At 26.6% G+C, this 20,633-nt stretch overlaps 2 protein-coding genes and 1 long non-coding RNA gene across 7 annotated transcripts; 2 read left to right on the top strand and 1 right to left on the bottom strand.

The window, feature by feature from the left end:
- Nucleotides 1-1,565: 1,565 nt before the first annotated feature.
- Nucleotides 1,566-14,836, bottom strand: LOC118071210 (putative fatty acyl-CoA reductase CG5065). Of its 5 annotated transcripts, none has more exons than XM_035090262.1 (6): nt 14,698-14,836; nt 4,266-4,744; nt 3,891-4,139; nt 3,265-3,614; nt 2,499-3,095; nt 2,240-2,381 (listed from the first exon to the last, which is right to left on the bottom strand). In XM_035090262.1, the coding sequence occupies exons 2-6, from the start codon at nt 4,476-4,478 to the stop codon at nt 2,240-2,242; spliced, it is 1,551 nt and encodes a 516-aa protein (XP_034946153.1). In that variant the 5' UTR covers nt 4,479-4,744; nt 14,698-14,836. The 5 variants fall into 5 exon arrangements, with proteins under 5 accessions (XP_034946166.1, XP_034946153.1, XP_034946133.1 ...); XM_035090242.1 differs by lacking the exon at nt 14,698-14,836 and adding an exon at nt 13,141-13,490; XM_035090253.1 differs by lacking the exon at nt 14,698-14,836 and adding an exon at nt 6,284-6,420.
- LOC118071276 (uncharacterized) lies at nt 14,068-15,206 on the top strand. The gene is made up of 3 exons (XR_004690869.1): nt 14,068-14,419; nt 14,511-14,941; nt 15,091-15,206. It is a non-coding gene; the product is annotated as an uncharacterized lncRNA (long non-coding RNA).
- Nucleotides 15,207-16,293: 1,087 nt separating this feature from the next.
- LOC118071236 (putative fatty acyl-CoA reductase CG8306) lies at nt 16,294-20,137 on the top strand. The gene is made up of 8 exons (XM_035090285.1): nt 16,294-16,405; nt 16,538-17,119; nt 17,269-17,520; nt 17,777-18,026; nt 18,661-18,853; nt 18,931-19,167; nt 19,371-19,628; nt 19,764-20,137. Exons 2-8 carry the CDS (start codon nt 16,928-16,930, stop codon nt 19,900-19,902), a joined length of 1,521 nt encoding a protein of 506 aa, XP_034946176.1. The 5' UTR covers nt 16,294-16,405; nt 16,538-16,927; the 3' UTR covers nt 19,903-20,137.
- Nucleotides 20,138-20,633: the final 496 nt, after the last annotated feature.

Here is a 20,633-nt window from a genome sequence, read left to right as displayed (position 1 = left end):
CTTTCATCATTCTTTCGAAACACATTTATGTTTACACTTAATTTAAATGTTTATCATTTTATTTCGAAAGAACAATGATACCTTAAAATATTTACCTTAAGAAAACAAAAAACAATTAACAAATTATTTTGATTAAAACTATCTATCTACAATAAATTGAATTAATAATTTCCAAAATAATAATTATCATTCAATCACAATAAAAAAATTAATTTACTATTATTATTATTATTATAAAAATGATAAATTAGTCATCTTTGGATAAGAACTGTTAAATGTTGACTGTGGAATAATAAATTATCGTTGAAATGGTGATTAACAAATATTTATTTTTTTCTAATTATTTACTAAATTTGTTAATAATAAGAATAATAAAGAAACTAAATTCATTATAATTACAATTATGTATGAAATTAATGAAGCTACATCAACATAGCATAAATCTTGCATTGTTTTAATAAATAAAATGTTATAACATTTAGGGAAAACAAGCTAAGAATTTTTAAATACTTCTATTTTAATACAACCGTATAATTTGTAAGTAATTGTAATTAAAATTTCAGCATCGGAAGCATTCAAATATACATATATATATATATATATATATATATATATATATATGATAATATGATAAATACATATGAAATATGAAAAAGGTTAAATTAATTGAAATATATTATAAATTTGATATGAATAAATTGTTTAAAAAATAACAAGGTTAATAAAAAAAGAAAAAATTTGGCAAATTGAGAAGCAATTTTTTCATTCTTTGGGAAGCAAATAAGATAATTATTAGTATAATAAATACAACTTGTACGGAGAATTAGTTTACAAGCAATAATAATATTATACTGCTGAATAAGTTAGCATAAATAATTAATTCATTAAATAATAATCATAATAAGAGTATTGATCATTTCAATAAGTTCTCGGAAAACAATCAACTTACGGCTAATAACTATATAATACATAACACTTCATCGTTACCCACTCAATAATAATAACTTTTTATTTACAATTCTTCATTATTAATTGTCTATTAATTCTTTTTGCTCAAATTTAACCATTCAAACTGTCTTTTTATCATATATTCTCGATCATTCTGACTTTCGTTCACACTCTCTGGATTTTTTAAAAATGATAATTCACTTGTTTATTAAAGACTTTTTTTTTTGATGAATTATAAATATACTGAAGAATAATTTATTTTAGATAACTAAGTTGCCAATGCCTTCAAAATTTAATTATTATCTCAACTGTGTGCAAGATACTTAGAGGCGTTATTTGTATATAAGACTTTAACATATATATTATTTGGATGCTTTTTTTATAAAAAAAGTGCTCTGATTATTGGTCTGTCAAGTCGATTCTAAAATCAATGGCAGTTTTTGAATAATTAATTTTGCACTATTTTTTATTAATCAAGCCAATTTATATTTATTTTTTTTCTTTTTTAAATTATTTATTTATTTTTTTTTTCTCTTCTTTTTCATAATTACTAATTAATAAAGATTGAGAGTAGTGAAGTTATAAGAAATAATTGTATTTATTTTTTATTCAGTAACTTGGAATAACACTTTTTTACTTTATTAAGTCTTCAGAAAAATCCATCTAGGTATCTTACAAATCACAAGACAAAATAATGAAAAAATGTCAGATACCGGAAATGCGAAGGCACACGGATCTTGTAGTGATAATATTGTCCGTGTGATTTTTTTTTTTATTATTTTCTAATGTACAAGCGGCGTTATATTGATTATCGAATATCTAATTATCACAAAATTTACGTGACACTAATTAATCGATGTCGACGTTATTATCATAATCAAAGTCAGCATTTCAATAGATGATGAATTATTAAATTAAGCTGACAGTATTTCATACAATTCCATTGAGAGTTACATTATTCTCAAATTTATCATTATTCATGAGTTAAATCACTTACTCACCATAATTAACGTGTTAATAATATAGCCGCTATTTAACGCCATCGCTTATCGGTAACAGACACTCGTATTTTTTTCCCTTTAAATCGCTCATTTGGCGATTGCTAAATTTATAAACACATACAAACATTAAAAAGACCAACATTGTGGAGAAAAATAGGAGCATTGTCGTTGAAGATATTTGATTGTAAAGATCGTAAGACAATCCGCACTTTTAAATTGAGCTCCTCAATTGGCTTCTGTTTCAATTTAAGGGTGGTTTTTTTTATTAACTTGTATATGGTTCTGAGCCGTCAAACAATCATGCGGCACATGCGAAGGACGATGGACAGGAGCATCACCCACGCAGATCGAGCTACTGAACTACGGGATAAAACAAGACGCAGGACAAATATTACTACACTGAACTGTACCATTTTTTGGATCCAATATAATCTGAAAAAAGAAAAATTCAATAAACTTAAGACTTTATATTTAAAATAAAAACTCTCATAAATATCGAATTTTTTCGTACTTTTATTAATTTTTAATAATTAGAAGAAAATGTTTTACCTCATAATTTGTGAGCGTGCAACTGGCAGTGTATCCAAACTCTCTTTAAAGATAAACTGTCTTATTCCCAATATATAATTTTCCAAATAGGAAGGCCAATCAATCTGCCTAACATCAAACATAAATGTTTGTCGATCTTCGGGACTAATTTGCTCATTAAGTTTTCTAACATTATCGTCTTTAAAGTTCCACTGTTGAGTCGTAAAATATTGCAAACAAGTGGCAGCTTTGCTCAATTTTTTTTGTAGGCGTAACATTACTGGTTCTATACCCTTCATTCGAGCAATCAAATCAAGAATGTGGGCGGGCAAAATGTGTTCAAGTGTCACATAAATGTTGTTTATGAATGAATACGTCTGGCATGTACCACCTGGATACCAAATTACATCATTTGTTGGATATATTCGACTGTATTTAAATGATAAATCAATAAATTCTTTCCAAGTTATCGGATTTTGTTGACCAGTACAACAATTGTAAACTGTAATTTTATCTGTACGGTGTGTTGCAGTTTTCCATGCTGCACAAATCATCAAATTTATCACAACATCAACAGGAACAAGATCTGCAACCATGTCTGTATGACACAGCATTGTTCTGAAAAAAAATTTTAAATTGATTTATCATCAATAAATACAAATTTTTATTTATTCATTAGTTTATTCAAAATATTTAACATCCAAGTGCATAGTTAATTAACAACAAATTTATTGTAAATACTTTACTTATTTAAACAAATATTGAAATTTTATAGAGTTTTGTTTACCTAAACATCCCTTTGCCAGCGGCAGCAATTATTCCAGTTGGACCATTTGGGTTGTCTACCCAACCAGCAACTGGTTCTCTCAATGAAGACAAGACGATTGAAGGTCTAACAATAGCTACTGGTAAAGAACCACTCTCACCCTGAAGCATAGCTTCTGCTAAAGCTTTGGTAAATGTGTAAGTATTTGGTCGACCTTCAATTAACTTTGGCGTCAATTCTTCAACTAGTTTGTCATTTATGAACCTGGTATAAGCAATCACTTGTTCGGGGTCTTGTGGTGGTGGATAAATTACTTCATCAACTTCCTTACGATCACAATTACAATAAGCTGTTGAGACATGAATAAGAGCCTGAAAAAAACAATCAATTTTTTAATGATTATTTAAAATATCTTATTTTATGTATAACACTAGCTTATTAATAATAAAATTACCATGATTTTATTATACTCGCGCGAAAAGGTCACTTTTTTATTGAAATATAGATAGAACTTTTCGCACAAGTATAAAAAAAATGGTGTATCCGGTTTTAGGAAGAACCATTAGATTGTAAATTAGTATTGTTATTACTTATAAACAATACCAATAGTATATCGATATGGGTGGAATGTATTAAGTGATACTAACCTCTAAATTAATCATTCTATGACATAGATGTACGATTCGTCCACTGCCCAGCATATTAATCATGACAGAAAGCTTGAGAGCTTCATCGAATTTAACGGTTGCTGCTGAATGAAATACGATCGATACCTGTCTTGTTAGAATTTCTTGATCAGCCTCTGAAATTCCTAGCTCAGGTTCTGTCACATCACCAGCAATTGGAATTATTTTCATCAATTCATGAGGACTATTTCGACGGAGTTTATCAAATAGCTGCCAAAAGATAAGAATCATTCAAGTGAGTATAATTTTTAAGTATTAAGTTCAATCATTCATTTTATAACGATAAATTTCTAAATTAAAATAATTAAAAATTACCATAAATTAAGATCATCTTACCGGTGCATTTAAAAGCTCTGATAGCCTTTCATCAACGCTCTGTCCTTTTTTTGATCTTATAAGTAGATAAATATTTTTAATTCCAGGACACGATCGTAGGAGCTTTTCAACAAGAACTTTTCCCATAAAACCGGTACCACCGGTGATGAAAATGGATTTTCCCATGTAAAAATCTTTAACGGATGTATACTCTCCTCCAGCCATTGTTGCCATTTCTTGATGTTTGTATTACAATTTGGATATACTCGTGTTAATTTTTTTTGGAAGTCAAATATGATGTAAAAAGCACTAGAACTTTATCAGTTTTCACTTATCCAGACTTACGAAGAAGTGTTTTAACTGATTAATCTTGAAAATGAAGACTTGAATTATGCGTTAACGTCCATTGATGTTTGATAATATTTGTTCTTAATCATTTCCCAAATATGTATGTTAAGCCAAACATTTTAAGAACATTTTACATATTAACCTCCAACCTCCTGAAACCAAAATATTTGCGTAATTAATAAAACAAAAAATAAACAAATTCTTTTATATTATTTCTTTTAAAAATCTACGCATTATAGCCGTGTACTTCTTTTCTAAACTTATACTTTATTCGTCAGTGAGACTTTTTACAAACTATCTGCTTTCATATAATGATACGTTATAATAACTAATAGATTTCAAGATAAAAACCGACGTAGTTTCGATAAAATTTAATGAGGTTTACTCAGTGAATAAATTTTCTTGTATGACTGTAAAAACAATACTTTTTTTTACGACCTTATGATACTAAAAGTTAATCCATCAAAAATATCTAAAATTTCAGGTATTATTCTTCAAAAATTATTTAATGCCATTCAGAACACAATAACATCATTAAAAATTCTTCTACAGAATGAATAAAAGCTAAAAATATTGACAAATTGAATACCTTAACCAGTATATAAAAAAAGAAATCCTCAACTAAATAATGAAAACCGATTTAACTAAATAAAATTAACTAAATAGTTGCTTCAACAATAGTCAGATGTTGAATTGCAGGTTTTTAGTTGTCATGAATGTAGGTCACATTTGTATTTTAACTGAAGACAACGTTTCTATTATTATTGACTCAAATATGTATATTGTCAAAGTTTTCATAATAGAATAGTGCCTTATATTAAATTTTGTATTTAAAATCAAATTTTTCTATTGTAATAGAATGAAAGAAGAGAAATGAATACATACAGATGATCATGATAAATTTCAAAAATATCACAGACAATTTTAGTAGTTGGTATTGCAATAATATTTCTAAAATAGAAGAACACTTTCAAGATTTACCAAGTGTAAATGAAGCAGAACTTGGAAAAATAATATCAGTGTTGTTAATGATGATGATGATGATGATGATGAGAATACCATTGCCAATCTATGTAAAGATAATCTTTAATCTTTAATCAATAATAAAAGGTTTCACGTGCTGCATTTATTTGGAGAAACACTTGGTATATTGTATTAATATCCAATAATAATAGACTCTAATGGTACTAGCTATCAGTGTGTGAGATAGTAAGAGAAATAAAGCAGCATATTTGGATAACTGTTGGTAGTTGGGAATATTATAGTATAGATTCTGATGCCATTCATTTCCAAGCTTCATTAAATAATGAGCTAAGCAAACTACCATTCAATAATATATAACTATTGGTCGCCATTTTGACAGTTCAATCTTATGCCATGAATGAGTGAATGATAAATGAAACTGCACTTAGCTATAAAATGTCAATTCATACCAATGTAATCAGTTATTAAAAAATCATCAGCAACAGTAATGACAATTGTTGATATCACACTTAAACAGATTCGTCTGTTGTTGATGAAAACTATACAATTATTATACAACTATACAATTATTATGTATATGAAATATCAACTCTATTTATGATGATCTGTCAATGTAAACTTAAATAAGATTGCTATAGTTGATGATTCCAGTATCATAGATTTCCTATATCATAGATTTACAAACTGGTCACACACGTCCTACTTACAAACATTGCTATGTACTCAGTACTATATCCAGTTGATTCACATTCAAGAGAAATTCAATCGACTATCGATGTTATCAGATATCACGTATCAGCAAAATTAATCTAATTAAACAATGAAATTAGTGGTAACCTTGCCAAGAATTTACTACAAATAAATCCCAAAATTCTAGAGAATTTAGTCAAATTCAACTACCAATAATACAAGAAAAAGTATTTATGAACTGGAATTTAGATATTTGAAGTGTTTGTTCGAATTGTATTAGTAATCAAATATTCAATTTTAGATAAAAGATTATGAACATGGCTATTTTTTATGCTTGAAAAGATTTTACATTGATTTAAACTTGAAGAGATAGTTTTTTTTTTGCCACATATATAAACTTTGCTCACTTTCTCGTTTAATGAACTCATTATTAATGAATGAATTAAATATTTTCCATCTCTAGAACTTTCTTGATTTAAAAGCTCTTTACTATGACTTATTTTCTTAATAAAATTCTAACAAATGAATAATTCCAGATATTTAATATAAACTTTTTCTACTGTAATAAATCAAACCAAAAAATTTAATCAACATGACCTTTTTTTTATAAACAAATAATGTTATTTAATAGTAGGATTATATTTATTCTTTAAAATACAAGACAAATTTCTAGGATATAGAGAAATTAATGAGAAAAAAAGAAAGAAAGTGATTTATAATTATTTTTTTTTTTCATAAATTGCAGATGATGAAGAAGAAGATGAATATTTTCACAAGCTTTTGTGAGTTGAAAAAAGCTTGACAAACTCGGGCAGTGAGTCATAAGCGAGCAACGAGGCGCTAGTATAACGGGTTTTCGTGTAACGGGGTCGGGTATCTTTCTCGTTTAATGTACACTCTTTATCCCTCCACCTTTTCTCATTCCCTTTTCTTATTCTTCTACCTCTTCACTTCATGATACCACGCGAGTATGCTACTGAGGAGGGTTTTGTGACCGCTAAGAGAAGTTGGGATACTGACCTGGAATCTTTTAAAAATCCGTTACTGGCTAAAATTTACTCGCTTTCAATTTAGCATTTATTAAGTACAGTATTTTTATATGCAAATATGCATATCTTTACTTTTATTTTATCATTCCGGATATAGATTGAATATAATTGCTCATCAGACAAATTTAATACTATCAGCTTCATTTTAATTCTAGACAAATAGTCAATTTTACTCTTACATGAATTCGTGATATCTTAAAATTTCTTATATTTCTGTACATTTTATTTCAAGTGAAGGTAACGAGGTTAAGGCTGTTTCTCAAGTAATTACACGAAAATTATGAAGTAAAAATAATATTTCCATTGTTAAATCAACTTTTTCTGTGTCACAATAAGTTTATTTTTTTTCTTTAGCAAATGAATGAACCATAAATGATGATAATAATAATTATTATTACATCATTTTTACTATTTGCAGTTATTAACAATTTTAGGTCATTATTTCAAGATAATCTTCTTTTTTTAACAATTTTTTGTTTTTTATTTTAGTATAACACTTTTTGATAGGAGAACAATTGAGTAAAATTGATTGAAAAAATTTCGTATTAAAGTGGAGGAAAAAATAAATTTAAATTTGAATAAAATTTATAAAATATTCTGAGAGTTTGATAAGAAGCTCGAGCCAAATAATAGCAGAAAAATCGTTACAGGCTCTGCTACATAAAGTGTTAAAGTGTCGACTTAATATTGCGTGTGTAATTGTATCGTGTGTTTCAGTAAAATGTACCATAAGTGCATGTAGTAAATGAACGAGAAAAAAAAATACTTGAAAACTCAATGATACAGTTTTTAGATAGCAGTAATGTAGATTGGATACAATATATAATCAATTTTATTTAGGGGAAAGTAGGGTACAGTAAGATACTGAAAAATGATTTTGTTATATAATATGGGGAGGAACTGAAATATAATTTCTAATTGTAGCTACCCTAAAACTACTTCAGAGTTGCCCTACAAATGCCCAACAATACTACATAGTTGAAAAATTTTTCTTTCAATCAGATACACAGTGAAATAAATCTGAAGTTTTGTTAAAATATTTTGTTAAATATTTTTTCTATATATTTAATAAATATCTAGTATATCAGATAAATTTATCTATATCAAATTTAACAATCTTTATTGTTGACTATCATAACTGTGTTTATAAAATCTGATTTAAATAAATAAATAATTTTAGATATTTTTTTTTTTAAATAAACAAAATAGGATTTACTTTCTATTTATATTTAAATATAAATAAAATAAATGCTGGAATAAATTTTAAAAATACAATTATCATCTGTCCTATTGTCGAAAAAAAAAAATAATTATTAATTACGAAAAAATTGTAACTCGAGTTAAAAAAAATTACAAACTTCCGTTTTCAACACAGTCGGCAAGCGAGTATTTATCTTTTATTTCACTATCACTCCACGTGAATGTCTGGCAACACAATAAACGAACGTCACTGCTAAAACTCGTTACAACTTAAGTAGAAAAAAAAATTGATACAAATGTTACTCCATACTAATTAATCATTTTTACATTTAACATCACTTTATGCATAATCATTAATTCATACATTTTATATATCTTCACTTCCAGTTCTCTCCTATCATAGAAATGTCCTACAAAAATAATTTTCATTTCATTGACACCAATGGTATTTCAATAAAAAAAAAAAAAGGACGATAACCGTAACCAAAGTTTATGGTAATTATTAAATGACTGTTAATACCGGTTTTATCTGAGTCAGAAATAAGGGACATGATTCTCATCATAAACACATTCAACACATCAGCATACATATATGCGTTAATAACCTGCTTGAATCACTAATTTAAGTATGCCACTCGGCCATTCACTCCAAAATCCTTGACCGAACGACAGCAGGAAGTGAAGGTCAATAAGGAAAAGCCTCTGAGGAATTTAAAATATCAGCGAGATCTTTATCAACACTTTAAACAAGAAATTATAGATGGACTAGTTTAAATAATATAAAGATGATTTTAAAAATGATTAAATACTTAATCAACAATTGATTCTGTAATAAGATTAAAATAATTAATAAAATAAATAATAATGCAGTACTAAAGAATTATTAAAAATAATTTAGATAGACTTTATTTTAATTGAAGATTACGAAGTGAGGAAGGAAAAAATTCTGTAAAGGTACAAGTGTGTTGGAAGCTTTGAATTTCTTCACTTGGGGAATTAAAATTACAAGAACAATTTAACATTACCCTTGCTTCCACTTTCACTCTTACTTTCTTTAACTGATCGTGACCTTGAACTTGATAAAGGATATGGGATTAATAAATATTCTTAAAAAGGTTTATTCTAGAAGACGTCATGATGTACTAAAAATTTTAGCAAAAATACATAAACTATGCAATTATTTGAACTTTAATTTATCGAGAAAAATAATTATTTTAGGATTTGTGTCTTGGCAGTGAAAATTATTTCAAGTATATTTCCTTGGGGAATTTTTGCAAATTTTATTTTTATGCAAATACTTTTAAAATTGATAAAAGATGATTATTTTTTAAATGATTATATAATAAAACTTAAGTTTGACAATTTAATATAATAAAATACACAATTTATTAGCAATAAAATAAACTAATAATTTCGATGTCGAGAATACCGTTACTTGCTCTAATTCAGTCCGGTTCAACTTCCGCGTGCAGACAGTTAAGCAATAACAGGTATCAAACATATTTTGATTAAACAAATATTAATATATATTTAAAAATTCGGAAATATTCTAAAAGATATTAAATATATAAAATCGAGAAAAATATTGTTTAAATTAGTAGACGAAAAGATATTTCAATTTAATTTTCATTTGTTAAAATAAAAAAAAAAAAAGTATCTCATTAAAATGATAATGCGTCAATGAATTTTAATAATAATTTCAATTAATTGAGTTAGTCTGACCTGGTACGCACAAATGTTCATTAACAACGTGGAATTTGCAGAGGAATAATAAAAACAAAAGTCATGGAAAAATTAAAAAAACGAAAACTTCAAATTCACTGAATTATTTTACACAAATGAAAAAATTATTAAACAATTTTCATTACCATTTGTAATAATAATAAACAAATATACCCATTAATAGCAATATATAAACTGACTATTGAGCATTTAAAAATTTTGAGCAACAAGATCCTTTCAACTTGAAGAATGAAAGGTAACTGAGTCAACCATACAACATACTGAGTATCTTATATTATCTTATAGAAACAGGTACTCATCATTTTCTTCCCCTTCCATATGATTTATTTATAATAATGAAGATTATAACAACTTAATCAAAATAAACATAATTAAAAATAAAATTAAAATACATTAATTATCTTAAAATCAAATATTTAATGATAATATTTATTTAAACTTCTATTAAAAAACATTAATCATTATTTATTCTTTAATAATAAATTGGTAATAATTAATTAATTAATTATAATTTATGACACTATCAAAACCGTTATTATAATTAATTATTTATTACAAATAAATTATTTGTTTAATATTCAAAGGAGTAGTTAGTTATAAATCGAAATATTACAATTAAAATTATGTAATAATAATCAATAAGTAATCGATATGAATATTATTTAAATATGTAAATTTTGTGTATTAGATTTAATTGTTAATAAACATGTATTTTTATCTTTAATCGATTTATTTATTGAACCATTGACATTTTTTTTATTTATTATCATGAAATAAAGAAGTTTATAACAAGTTTGTAATAGAAAAAATGCTCCATAAAAAAGTCAACTAAATGTATAGCAACTTTTAAAAAGTAACTTGCAAGTTTATGATAGTATATTTTACGGAATTCTTAAAAAAGTTTTTAAACACAAATTCAAAAAGTTAAAACATCATTTTAAAGCTTGAAATTTATTAAGAAATAAAATAAAAATTTTTATTTAACATAATATAATATAATTTAAATAATAAATTAAATTTTTACTTTTGATAGAAATAAACCTTCAATAGTATTGAATGAAATGTATTATCATTGAACTGAATATTATTAATAATTCTAATAAAAATAATGCAACTGGTATCTCACACGAAGTTAAAATATCATTTAGATCTTATTTTATCACTAATAATAGAATACCAACATAGTAGAAGTGTAAAACATAAGTGACAATTGCATATAAATGTACATATACTATAACAATACGCTTGCGCTGCAAATTTACCAACACTAGATAAACGCACAGAGGGACACTTGGATCGATCTTTTCCTTGAGTAGAAAGAGCAGTTGAAAGAATATTAAACCTATTTTTTTTATCCTCTATATCACTAGCATTTTATACAGAATAAAATATCTTTCATTAATACAAGTATACTTGAGTTTATTTTTAATGACAATTTTTTTTTTCACAATTTCCTTCATCAATTATGAATGAATATCACCAATATCATTTTACATTGACAAATTTATTCTCAAGTATCCATAGCTCATAGATGATTGTAAAAATTTTATCAACAAATAATGCAAATAATGATGTTACTAAAAGTTAATATGAATGTGATAAAAATAAAATTTCATATTAATATAAAAAATTGATGGTTAACTAAGGATTCAATAATAGATAATTGATTGAAGACAAAAGAATATTCAAAACTTAAAAGTACTTGTGTATTATTAAGTTTAAGAACAGAAAGAATTTTTAAAATTATTGAATTATCGAGTGTCTCGATACAAGAGTTGGAGCAAGGGTTTACGGAGGGAAAAAGTTAGGGGAAGCTTGTTATATGAGAAGGGGAAAACGAGGAGAAGAGATCACCGCATTGGGCGGTGGTGCATCTAATCAAGTTGAACAGAAATGTAGGTACCGGCGACTACAGACAAGTGCAGACGAGTCTAACGTAATCCAAGGTAGACAAGTCTATTTAATTCACCTCTTCTCTACTTCAGAACTTTAAATTATTAATACTATGTAAATTTTTTTACTCGTTAATTATCTGTCATTAACATTTAACCTTTTATTGTTGGTATAATTAATCCACCTTTAATGAATTCACCACATGGTCACATCACATTAACTTTTAATTAATCCATTCAATTTAAAGTAAATGAAAATCAATGAAATTTTTGAGTTCTTAATCCTCTTTGATAAGTTGATATTGTAGTAGCAACCAGAAAAAGATAAAATATATATGACAGATTGAAAATAAAATGGTAAAACTGTCAATACATGACTAGCAAAATAGCATGTCAAGAAAATGTTATTAAAAATAATGATACTAAAGAATAATTGAATAGATCAAGTTAAAATGTTTAGTAATTTTAGACAAATTTTCTATAATAAGGTTAAACTCAATGATAATCTATTTGTGGATATATCTGAATTTTAATATCTAAATGCCGGGTATGTGTCATCATGTATAGAAAAAACTGAGGGAGAATAACGATGAATAGAGAAACTCAACCGTTATCTTTCTGGCACGATTATACTCTCTATTGTTACAACTCTTAGTCGACCCGGAAAAGCAGCTGGTAAAGGTGCAGCTATATCTGAATTCACACGCGAAAATTCTCATTTAATTTTTGCCTTTTTTTTCGTATGATTTTCCATCAATATCATGTAGATGTTTTAGCGAGGTTGAAACGAGACTAAAATGATACTTTCCCGTTCAACGTAACACTTAAATATAACATGAACCTCAATAATCAACATTTTAATTGATATTAGTCCAAGGAATACGCATTGACAAATTATTTCCAATTTTTTCTTGTCAATTAGGTGCGGCTCTAAAAAAGAAAAGGATAGGCGATGCTGTGCCTGATTACTACCCCATATACAAAACTCACCGGGACTGACAATGACAGATAGAAATTCCTATTTATGATGGCACTTTCTGTTTGTGCGAGCTCCTCTTGAATTATTGTTGCCGCAAGAACGGCTTGTTTAACACAGGAACCCGCACTTCTCACGTCTTTTACACTTTTCAGCACGTATCCGTCGCACGTCAACCGTGTCCGCCATCTTGGGGAAACTGCCAAGTACAGTTAGAGAAACTGAACCGTACAAAAAGTCACCACGCAAATTATTCGACAAGAAAAAGGGCTCTCACAGGGCTTACACTACACTGTGACACTACACTAAAGCTTTCCCTCAGCATCTGGACGTTTTCTATTGAAGGATCCAACCAAACTGCCGATATCGTTCGAGGCTTGTTACCACCCTCCCCTCTAGATGTTCTATTTTTGATATTTAGTAACTATCAACCAACGGCGGCAATACAGAAATTATTTTTTCACCATTTCATCATTTTAATTATCCACATTTTTGCTATAAATGTTATTTATTTTATTATTGATATTTATTAATTAATTCAACTAAAATATATTCTTCATTATTATTAAATAATTTATCTATTTCAATACTCATCATCAATTTCGTTTACAGGTAATTTTTTCAATTTAATATCAGAAGAAACTATCATTCAATAAAATCAAATCAAAAATTTAATGTTTAATCCAAAGATTTTATCATGATTGATTGATTACAAATAATGTTAATTGTACATTTGTTAATTATATTTTCAAAAAATCAATCAATGCATCATTAAAAGGATTTTTTCTGGATAAAATTATTTAAATAAAATTCTCAATCACACAATGATTTAAATCAAATCGCGGGTGGTGAATTGCATTAGGAAAGTTTTATGCCATAAAAGTTGGCAGAATCAAATGCATGAGTGGCGCCACTATCATTTTTCATATTTTTTTTTAAGCATTCTTATTTGAATATAATAATGTACCTTATATAATATCAAGGTAATCCCTTTAAATTCAATTTTCTACTACTATCATCATTACCTTGGAATAATTGCTTTGGTATTTAATATTACATAAGTTATATTTGACATCATTAGCACGTGTGAAGAAGTCGAAATGGATTTAATTTTAGATATTAAAAACATGCGCAATATAAACAGTCAAGAGAGTCTGCGCTAATCAATCCTTGTCATTTGAATACAAATTTCTACCAAGATTGCGGTATAAATAAAATTGTAACATGGAATGCCATGAACGGTGAAGAATTTCTTAGAAAAACTTTATTATTTTCTATTGTTTATAATCCAAGGTCAGTGATAAACCACAATACAATCTCAGTAAAGATTAACCTAGAAATGTAAACAATTGTTGATTCTTCAATGTTTTTTTTTTCTTTTTAGATATGCAGTTTTTTGTAGTCAACATGACTTGTCTCAATTCCTAAATATTATGTTTATTTAGGCATAATTTTGAAGAATTTTTGCTTTGTTTTTTTTATTGCACAAAAAATCAGATTAGTTAATTATTAATAAGAATTAACTAATAATTATTACAGAGGAAAAAGTCAAAAAAAATATCAATACTCACATCTGATTGAAAAGAAATGAAAATCAATTCAAAGAATTCAGTCAAGAAGTCAATAATCATCTTATTGATGTACGATCGTTATTCACAAAATAAATACACTGCAGTAGAAAGATAAGGTCAACGCTCTATTATACTTTCTAACTAAACCGTTTCAACTTGTCCTCCCTTGATTCGTGCTGAGTGTCGATTGACAATAATTGTGCGGATGTACAACATTTACGAGAATGAAATACCATCGCAAAAGGTGAGTCATCACTAAATACTTATGGCAATGACAACATTTATTTGTAATAACAATTTATAAATGATTTGACACAAAAATGTGGAAATTTTTTATTATATTTAATCTTTTTTTTTTCTATTTTAACAATTTTATATTGATTCCTTTTTTAGAGAGTCAGTATTGTCTACGTTCAACTGTTACTTAAAATTTATCATAATAAATCTAATAAATGGCTCGTATATGTCTCATCAAACATAACATCTAGATAACATAAATCACAAAATTTAATAATCATTTCGAAAAACTCTTTTAGATCAAAGTTAATTAGTAATTGAACTCGTCATCTTCTTGAATAGAAAAAAAAATATCAAGAATTAATAATTGAAAAAGAAAAATCAACATATTTATAATATTTATTTAAACTTATTACAAAATTGCAAATATTAGGAAACAAGTAAATTAATGAAAAATATTCAGAGCATTAATTATGAAAATTAATTTTTTCGGTTCAAGTATTCACACTATCAGCAGTTGAAAAATATTCATTATGTAATTACTAAACTGTTTTTATTCATTTTAAATAATTAAATAATTAATATTCATTTTTATTCTTTATTATTAATAGAAAATTTTTTGTTAAATAGTGGGTTCTTTTTTTTTTCTTTTTAAATATAATTGAAGAATTGTATCAATTAGATTAGATTGGATTATAGGAAGTATTGATTGAATTTTATCATTCTCCTGTAGTCCGTCAATCCCCACTTATATTTTCTTATTTAACGTAATAACACTGATATTGTTGTACGCTGTATTAACATAATCTGATGGATATCGCCAATGCCAATGCCACTTATTACTCCATTCAAAGCTTGTAAAAGGTTCAAGGACAGCCAGCTCACTATTTACTATTTTCATTAACAAGTTTGCTATTTGCTATGATTAACAGTAACGTAAATAAAATTTCCAACTAACGTTACGAAAGAAATTTTTCACACATAAATATTAAATATTGACATATGCAAAGTGCTGCAATTCACTACTTCCACAAAAGTAAGTTGAGATGATGTCAAACTTAATTACATCCCTTTTTTAATGACTCATCTTCTAGTCGGTTGATGTAATTCATCTTTTATTATGACATTATGGTGCTCCAAAAATACTTTTCAAATGTTTTTTTCTGTAAGTAAGAATGTGAATTTACAAGTTCGATAAATGATGTAAAAACTTTAAATTAATATCTCAAATAATTTAAAAGGATTTTTTAAATATTAAAAATATAAATTATTATCAAAGAAGAGATAATAAAAAGCAAAGTAATAGTGCAAGAAAATCATATGAAAAATAAAAAATATTTTTTAAATTTATCTATTATACCGATAATAGGTTATGTATTACAAATAACTATTTTCTAAATTATCGACTTTTCTGTTTTATCAAAAAAACCGTACAAAATAAAAGTGAAAGTGAAACAAAAATTTTAAAAAAGTAAGTAATCTTTTCTATTAGAAAGGAAAAAAAATTTTAATAACTAAGTAAATTGTCGGAGTATTTGCAGTTCATTTTGTCAAGTTATGAGAACCCCTTATGACCCAGCATCTCACTAATAAAAATTTTCAGGTATATTCTGTGAGCATTCCTCAGTGTCCTTGCCTCAATGTAGTGTTCAGTGCCCCCTTCACGTTTCTAACAGCTAGAGAGATTGTCCAACCTGAATGTCTATTGGACGTGGTAATGTAGTGCTTCATATCAGGTGTAGCGTCCACCAGTGTTCAGTTAAGTTCTCGACTTTGCTGTTGGTTACAGCTGGTTACGTATCCTATTATTTGTTCAGTTATTTTAATTCATAAGTTTCTCTTTTATAACAACTATTTATCTATTCTAAACTATCATCTCAGAGATATTTGAAAGGATTGTCGATTCTAACCAACGAATGTCTTAATTTAAAATAGAGAAAACAGGCAATATTTAATATTAACTAATTGCTGTAAAAACAAATAAAACGTGATAATGGCATCTCAGGTGTTAGATTTTTATAGAGGAAAAAATATTTTCATTACTGGTGGAACTGGTTTTGTTGGAAGCTGTCTTATTGAAAAGTTACTTCGAAGTATTCCTGATTTAAAAAATATCTATGTTTTAATGAGACCAAAAAAAGGAAAACAAATAAAAGAGAGACTTGAAACGCTCATCAAAGACTCGGTAAAAATTTTTTAATTATTAAACAAAAAAAATTTATTTTATATTAATTTAAGGTTATTTAATCTAATTAATCGAATAAAAAGGAAAAATAATTTAAAAAATCAGTTTAACATTACTATTACGGTAATAATGTCATTATTTTATTATAGGTATTCGATAGACTTCGTGAAGAAAAAAAAGAGTATTTATTTAACAAACTTATTCCTATTGCTGGTGATGTTGGTGCAGAAAACTTGGGATTATCTGCTGAAGATCGATTTACTCTTGTTGAAGAAGTAAATGTTATTTTTCATTCAGCGGCCACTTTGGACTTTGGAGCCAGTTTGAAATCTGCTATTGATATAAATCTCCTAGGAACACGACGAATAGTACAATTGAGTCAAGAAATCAGAAATCTCAAGGTAAACAATGATCATTTTATTTGAACATTTATTTACAAAATAAATGTGTAAATATGGAAATTATTTTAATGTAATACTTTTAAATATCAATCATACTTTTAAAGATAATATTTATTGAAATACTTGTATATCTATTTATTTCTTTATAGCGTAAAGTATTTATCAACTTAAATATTTGATATCAATTACATAAGAAGATATTTACAATCATGTATTCCATTTGTAATTCTTTAATATATTCTAAATTTTTTTGTAGGCAATCGTACACGTATCAAGTGCTTACGTGAATTCATTCCTTTTAGAAACAAAAGAGCAAATATATCCTGCACCAGCAGATGTAGAGAAGGTGATTAAAATGTCGAATGAATTAGATGAAAACCAATTAGCTGAAGAAGAACCAAAGTTACTTAAGGATCATCCTAATTCTTATACTTTTACAAAACACTTAGCAGAACATGAAATAGCTAATGCATCACTTGCAGCTGCTATTGTCAGACCTTCCATGAGTAAGTTTATAGTAACTATTGAAATAAGGAAACTAATTTTTTTTCTTGAAGTAATTTTTTTGTAGCTTTTTTTCAAATTTATATAAAATGTTATTTCTTGCCACATATTACTGCTAAAAAGAAAAACAACTTTTAAAAAGTTTCATTATCTAAATTAATTTTTAATCTTTAGAAAAAATTTATTGTTAGTAATTGGAATCGTTTCTTTTTCAACTTTTTTTTTTTTTAATTTAACATCACAAAATATCATCGAATGAAATAGGTTTTTCTAGTCACTAATTAATATTGAATAATATGTTGATAACATTCATGCAAAAACAGTTAAGTGTCAATTAAAGATTGGTTAATTAATTGGAAATTTATTCATTTGTTAATGATTGTTTATTGATAATAATTCACATTTAAATTTACCCTTGTTTTTACCAATAATTATTATAAAAATACTTTTTAATGAGCAAGACTGATAAAAAAAGGCTATTACCATTAACCTCGATGTTTCTAGTCAATAATGTCAACAAATGAGCGTATTTATCTAAGTTATGTCATTTTTTAAATAAACGTTACACTGGTAAAAAGTATGCTCTTTTATTTACTAAACTAATGAATAAATTTATATCTTTAATGAATTTTCTAGTTATTGGAGCATGGAAAGAACCAATACCCGGCTGGACCACATCAAAAAATGGACCTCAAGGTTTTTTAATGGGTGCCAGTAGAGGAGTAATCCGTCGTTTACCGATTTATCCAGATCTAATAAACGATTATATACCTGTTGATGTTGTTGTGAATTCATTAATAGTTGCTGGTTACACAGCTGGTACCAGTCAGTAAGTTATCAATATTAAATACCAAAAAAAAACTTTAGACTCAATTGATAACTCATTATATTACTTCATTGTTTTAGTGAAAAAAAAATTAAGGTATACCATTGTACTTCAAGCACTTGTAATCCATTCCGTTGGAGTATGATAGAATCAAAAGTGAATAAATATCTTCACAAATATCCGCTCAAATCTGCTGTTTGGTATCCGCATATCAAATTTCTGCCACTTTGGCTTTTTAAAATTTCAGCTATTTTCATTCATATGATTCCGGCTTATATACTGGATACAGTTACTAAATTAGCTGGAGGAAGACCAATGTAAGTAACATTTTGAAGTAGTAACATATTTTTTTTTTATTTTTATTAAAAAAATACAGAGTTTATTTTATTAAAACTTTCTTAATTAAGATGATCATAAAAATATGCTAATAAATCAGCATTAGATATTAAAAATAATGAAGAATTATGAATGAAATTATTCAGTGAAATTAATAAAAATATTATTTTTTCATGTCATCAAGTCTCGTCCGATTACATACTAATGTAAACAACTCTCTTGGCCGTTTGGAAAAATTCATCGTTACTGAATGGAAGTATCACAATCCTCGATTACTTGCATTACATGAATCTTTATCAGATGAAGATCAAAAATTATTCTACCTTGACATAAGATCCTTAGTATGGGAGGATTATTTTGTTGATTTAACCAAAGGAGTAAGAGTTTATTTAAGTAAGGATCCATTAAAAACTCTTGAAGCAGCACGTTCCAAAGATCAAATGTAAGTTTTTTCCATTGAATAAGTATGATTGCTAAAATCTGAATATTTTCCAATCACATTTATACTATATTATAGCACGATTAATTGACTTTTTCTTCCGATCAAAGTCTTAATTGCAATTCTTTATATTTTCAGTTTATTAGTTGCACATTTGGGGCTTCAATTTGCATTGATGGGACTTGTTTGGTGGATTGCTAAGTTTATTTTAGGCTCTACTTGGACAAAAACTGGAATGATTGTGCCTTTATTTTATTTTCTCTTTAACCAAATTTAAATACATTTCTATTCTCATCATTCCATTAATGGTTAAACACCAGTTTATTGAAATAATTGCTGCAATGATTTGTTAACACATCAGTAGAAAAATTGTATTGTTGATACATTTTTATATCCTTTTTTACATTTTTCATATGATAGAATAGATTTTTCTGATCAAGCTATCGTTAGCTGAATATTATATAAATTTGATTATAAAATTAACATTAATACCTGATAACTTAATTAGTTATACATTTATATGCATTGCATAATGCACCAAGTATACATTACTGTGTGTGTTATGGAAAATGATTAAATATTCTCTGAATTTTAATATATTTGTTTTTAAAAAAATAACCAAAATGAAATATTTCAAAATATTAAGATTACAATATTATTAAATAAATAGAAAATATTTATGGTGTATGTATTTCATCATTTATATATAAAAATAAATTAATTTTTATTGTCAAAAGAGATTTTTAAAGACAAAAAATTTTCCCACAGTACACTTATTCTATTAATCAGAATATATAAATAAATATATAGAAAGTATTTATTTACATATTTGGCAATATCCGAAGGGCATGAAAAATTAAGTAATGAATCCGAAAAACTTTCTCGGCTTTCTTTGTCTAAAAAAATTCGACCTTGAGTAATAGAGTGTGACACTGCAGGCTTTCGGATCTACGAAAGTCCAGTTAAAATATAAATCGATAATAGTGAAAAAGTGAGTGAATTGGCATC

Source organism: Chelonus insularis, unplaced genomic scaffold (assembly GCF_013357705.1).
Source record: "Chelonus insularis isolate UGA/USDA-ARS -01 unplaced genomic scaffold, ASM1335770v1 contig_130_pilon, whole genome shotgun sequence".
Taxonomy (NCBI): Eukaryota; Metazoa; Arthropoda; class Insecta; order Hymenoptera; family Braconidae; genus Chelonus; species Chelonus insularis.
The sequence above is the reverse complement of the archived record's forward strand: the minus strand, read 5'-3'. Positions and strand labels throughout refer to the sequence as shown.

Bases quoted from the DNA above. Each gene is read 5' to 3' on its own strand.
- LOC118071210 (XM_035090262.1), bottom strand. From the start codon at position 4,478: ATGGCAACAATGGCTGGAGGAGAGTATACATCCGTTAAAGATTTTTAC. The intron at 4,140-4,265 runs GTAAGATGATCT...ATCTTTTGGCAG, and splicing joins CAGAGCTTTTAAATGCACCG to CTATTTGATAAACTCCGTCG. The intron at 3,096-3,264 runs GTAAACAAAACT...ATTTTTTTTCAG, and splicing joins GCTGGCAAAGGGATGTTTAG to AACAATGCTGTGTCATACAG.
- LOC118071236 (XM_035090285.1), top strand. From the start codon at position 16,928: ATGGCATCTCAGGTGTTAGATTTTTATAGAGGAAAAAATATTTTCATT. The intron at 19,168-19,370 runs GTAAGTAACATT...CATGTCATCAAG, and splicing joins TTAGCTGGAGGAAGACCAAT to TCTCGTCCGATTACATACTA. The intron at 19,629-19,763 runs GTAAGTTTTTTC...TTATATTTTCAG, and splicing joins GCACGTTCCAAAGATCAAAT to TTTATTAGTTGCACATTTGG.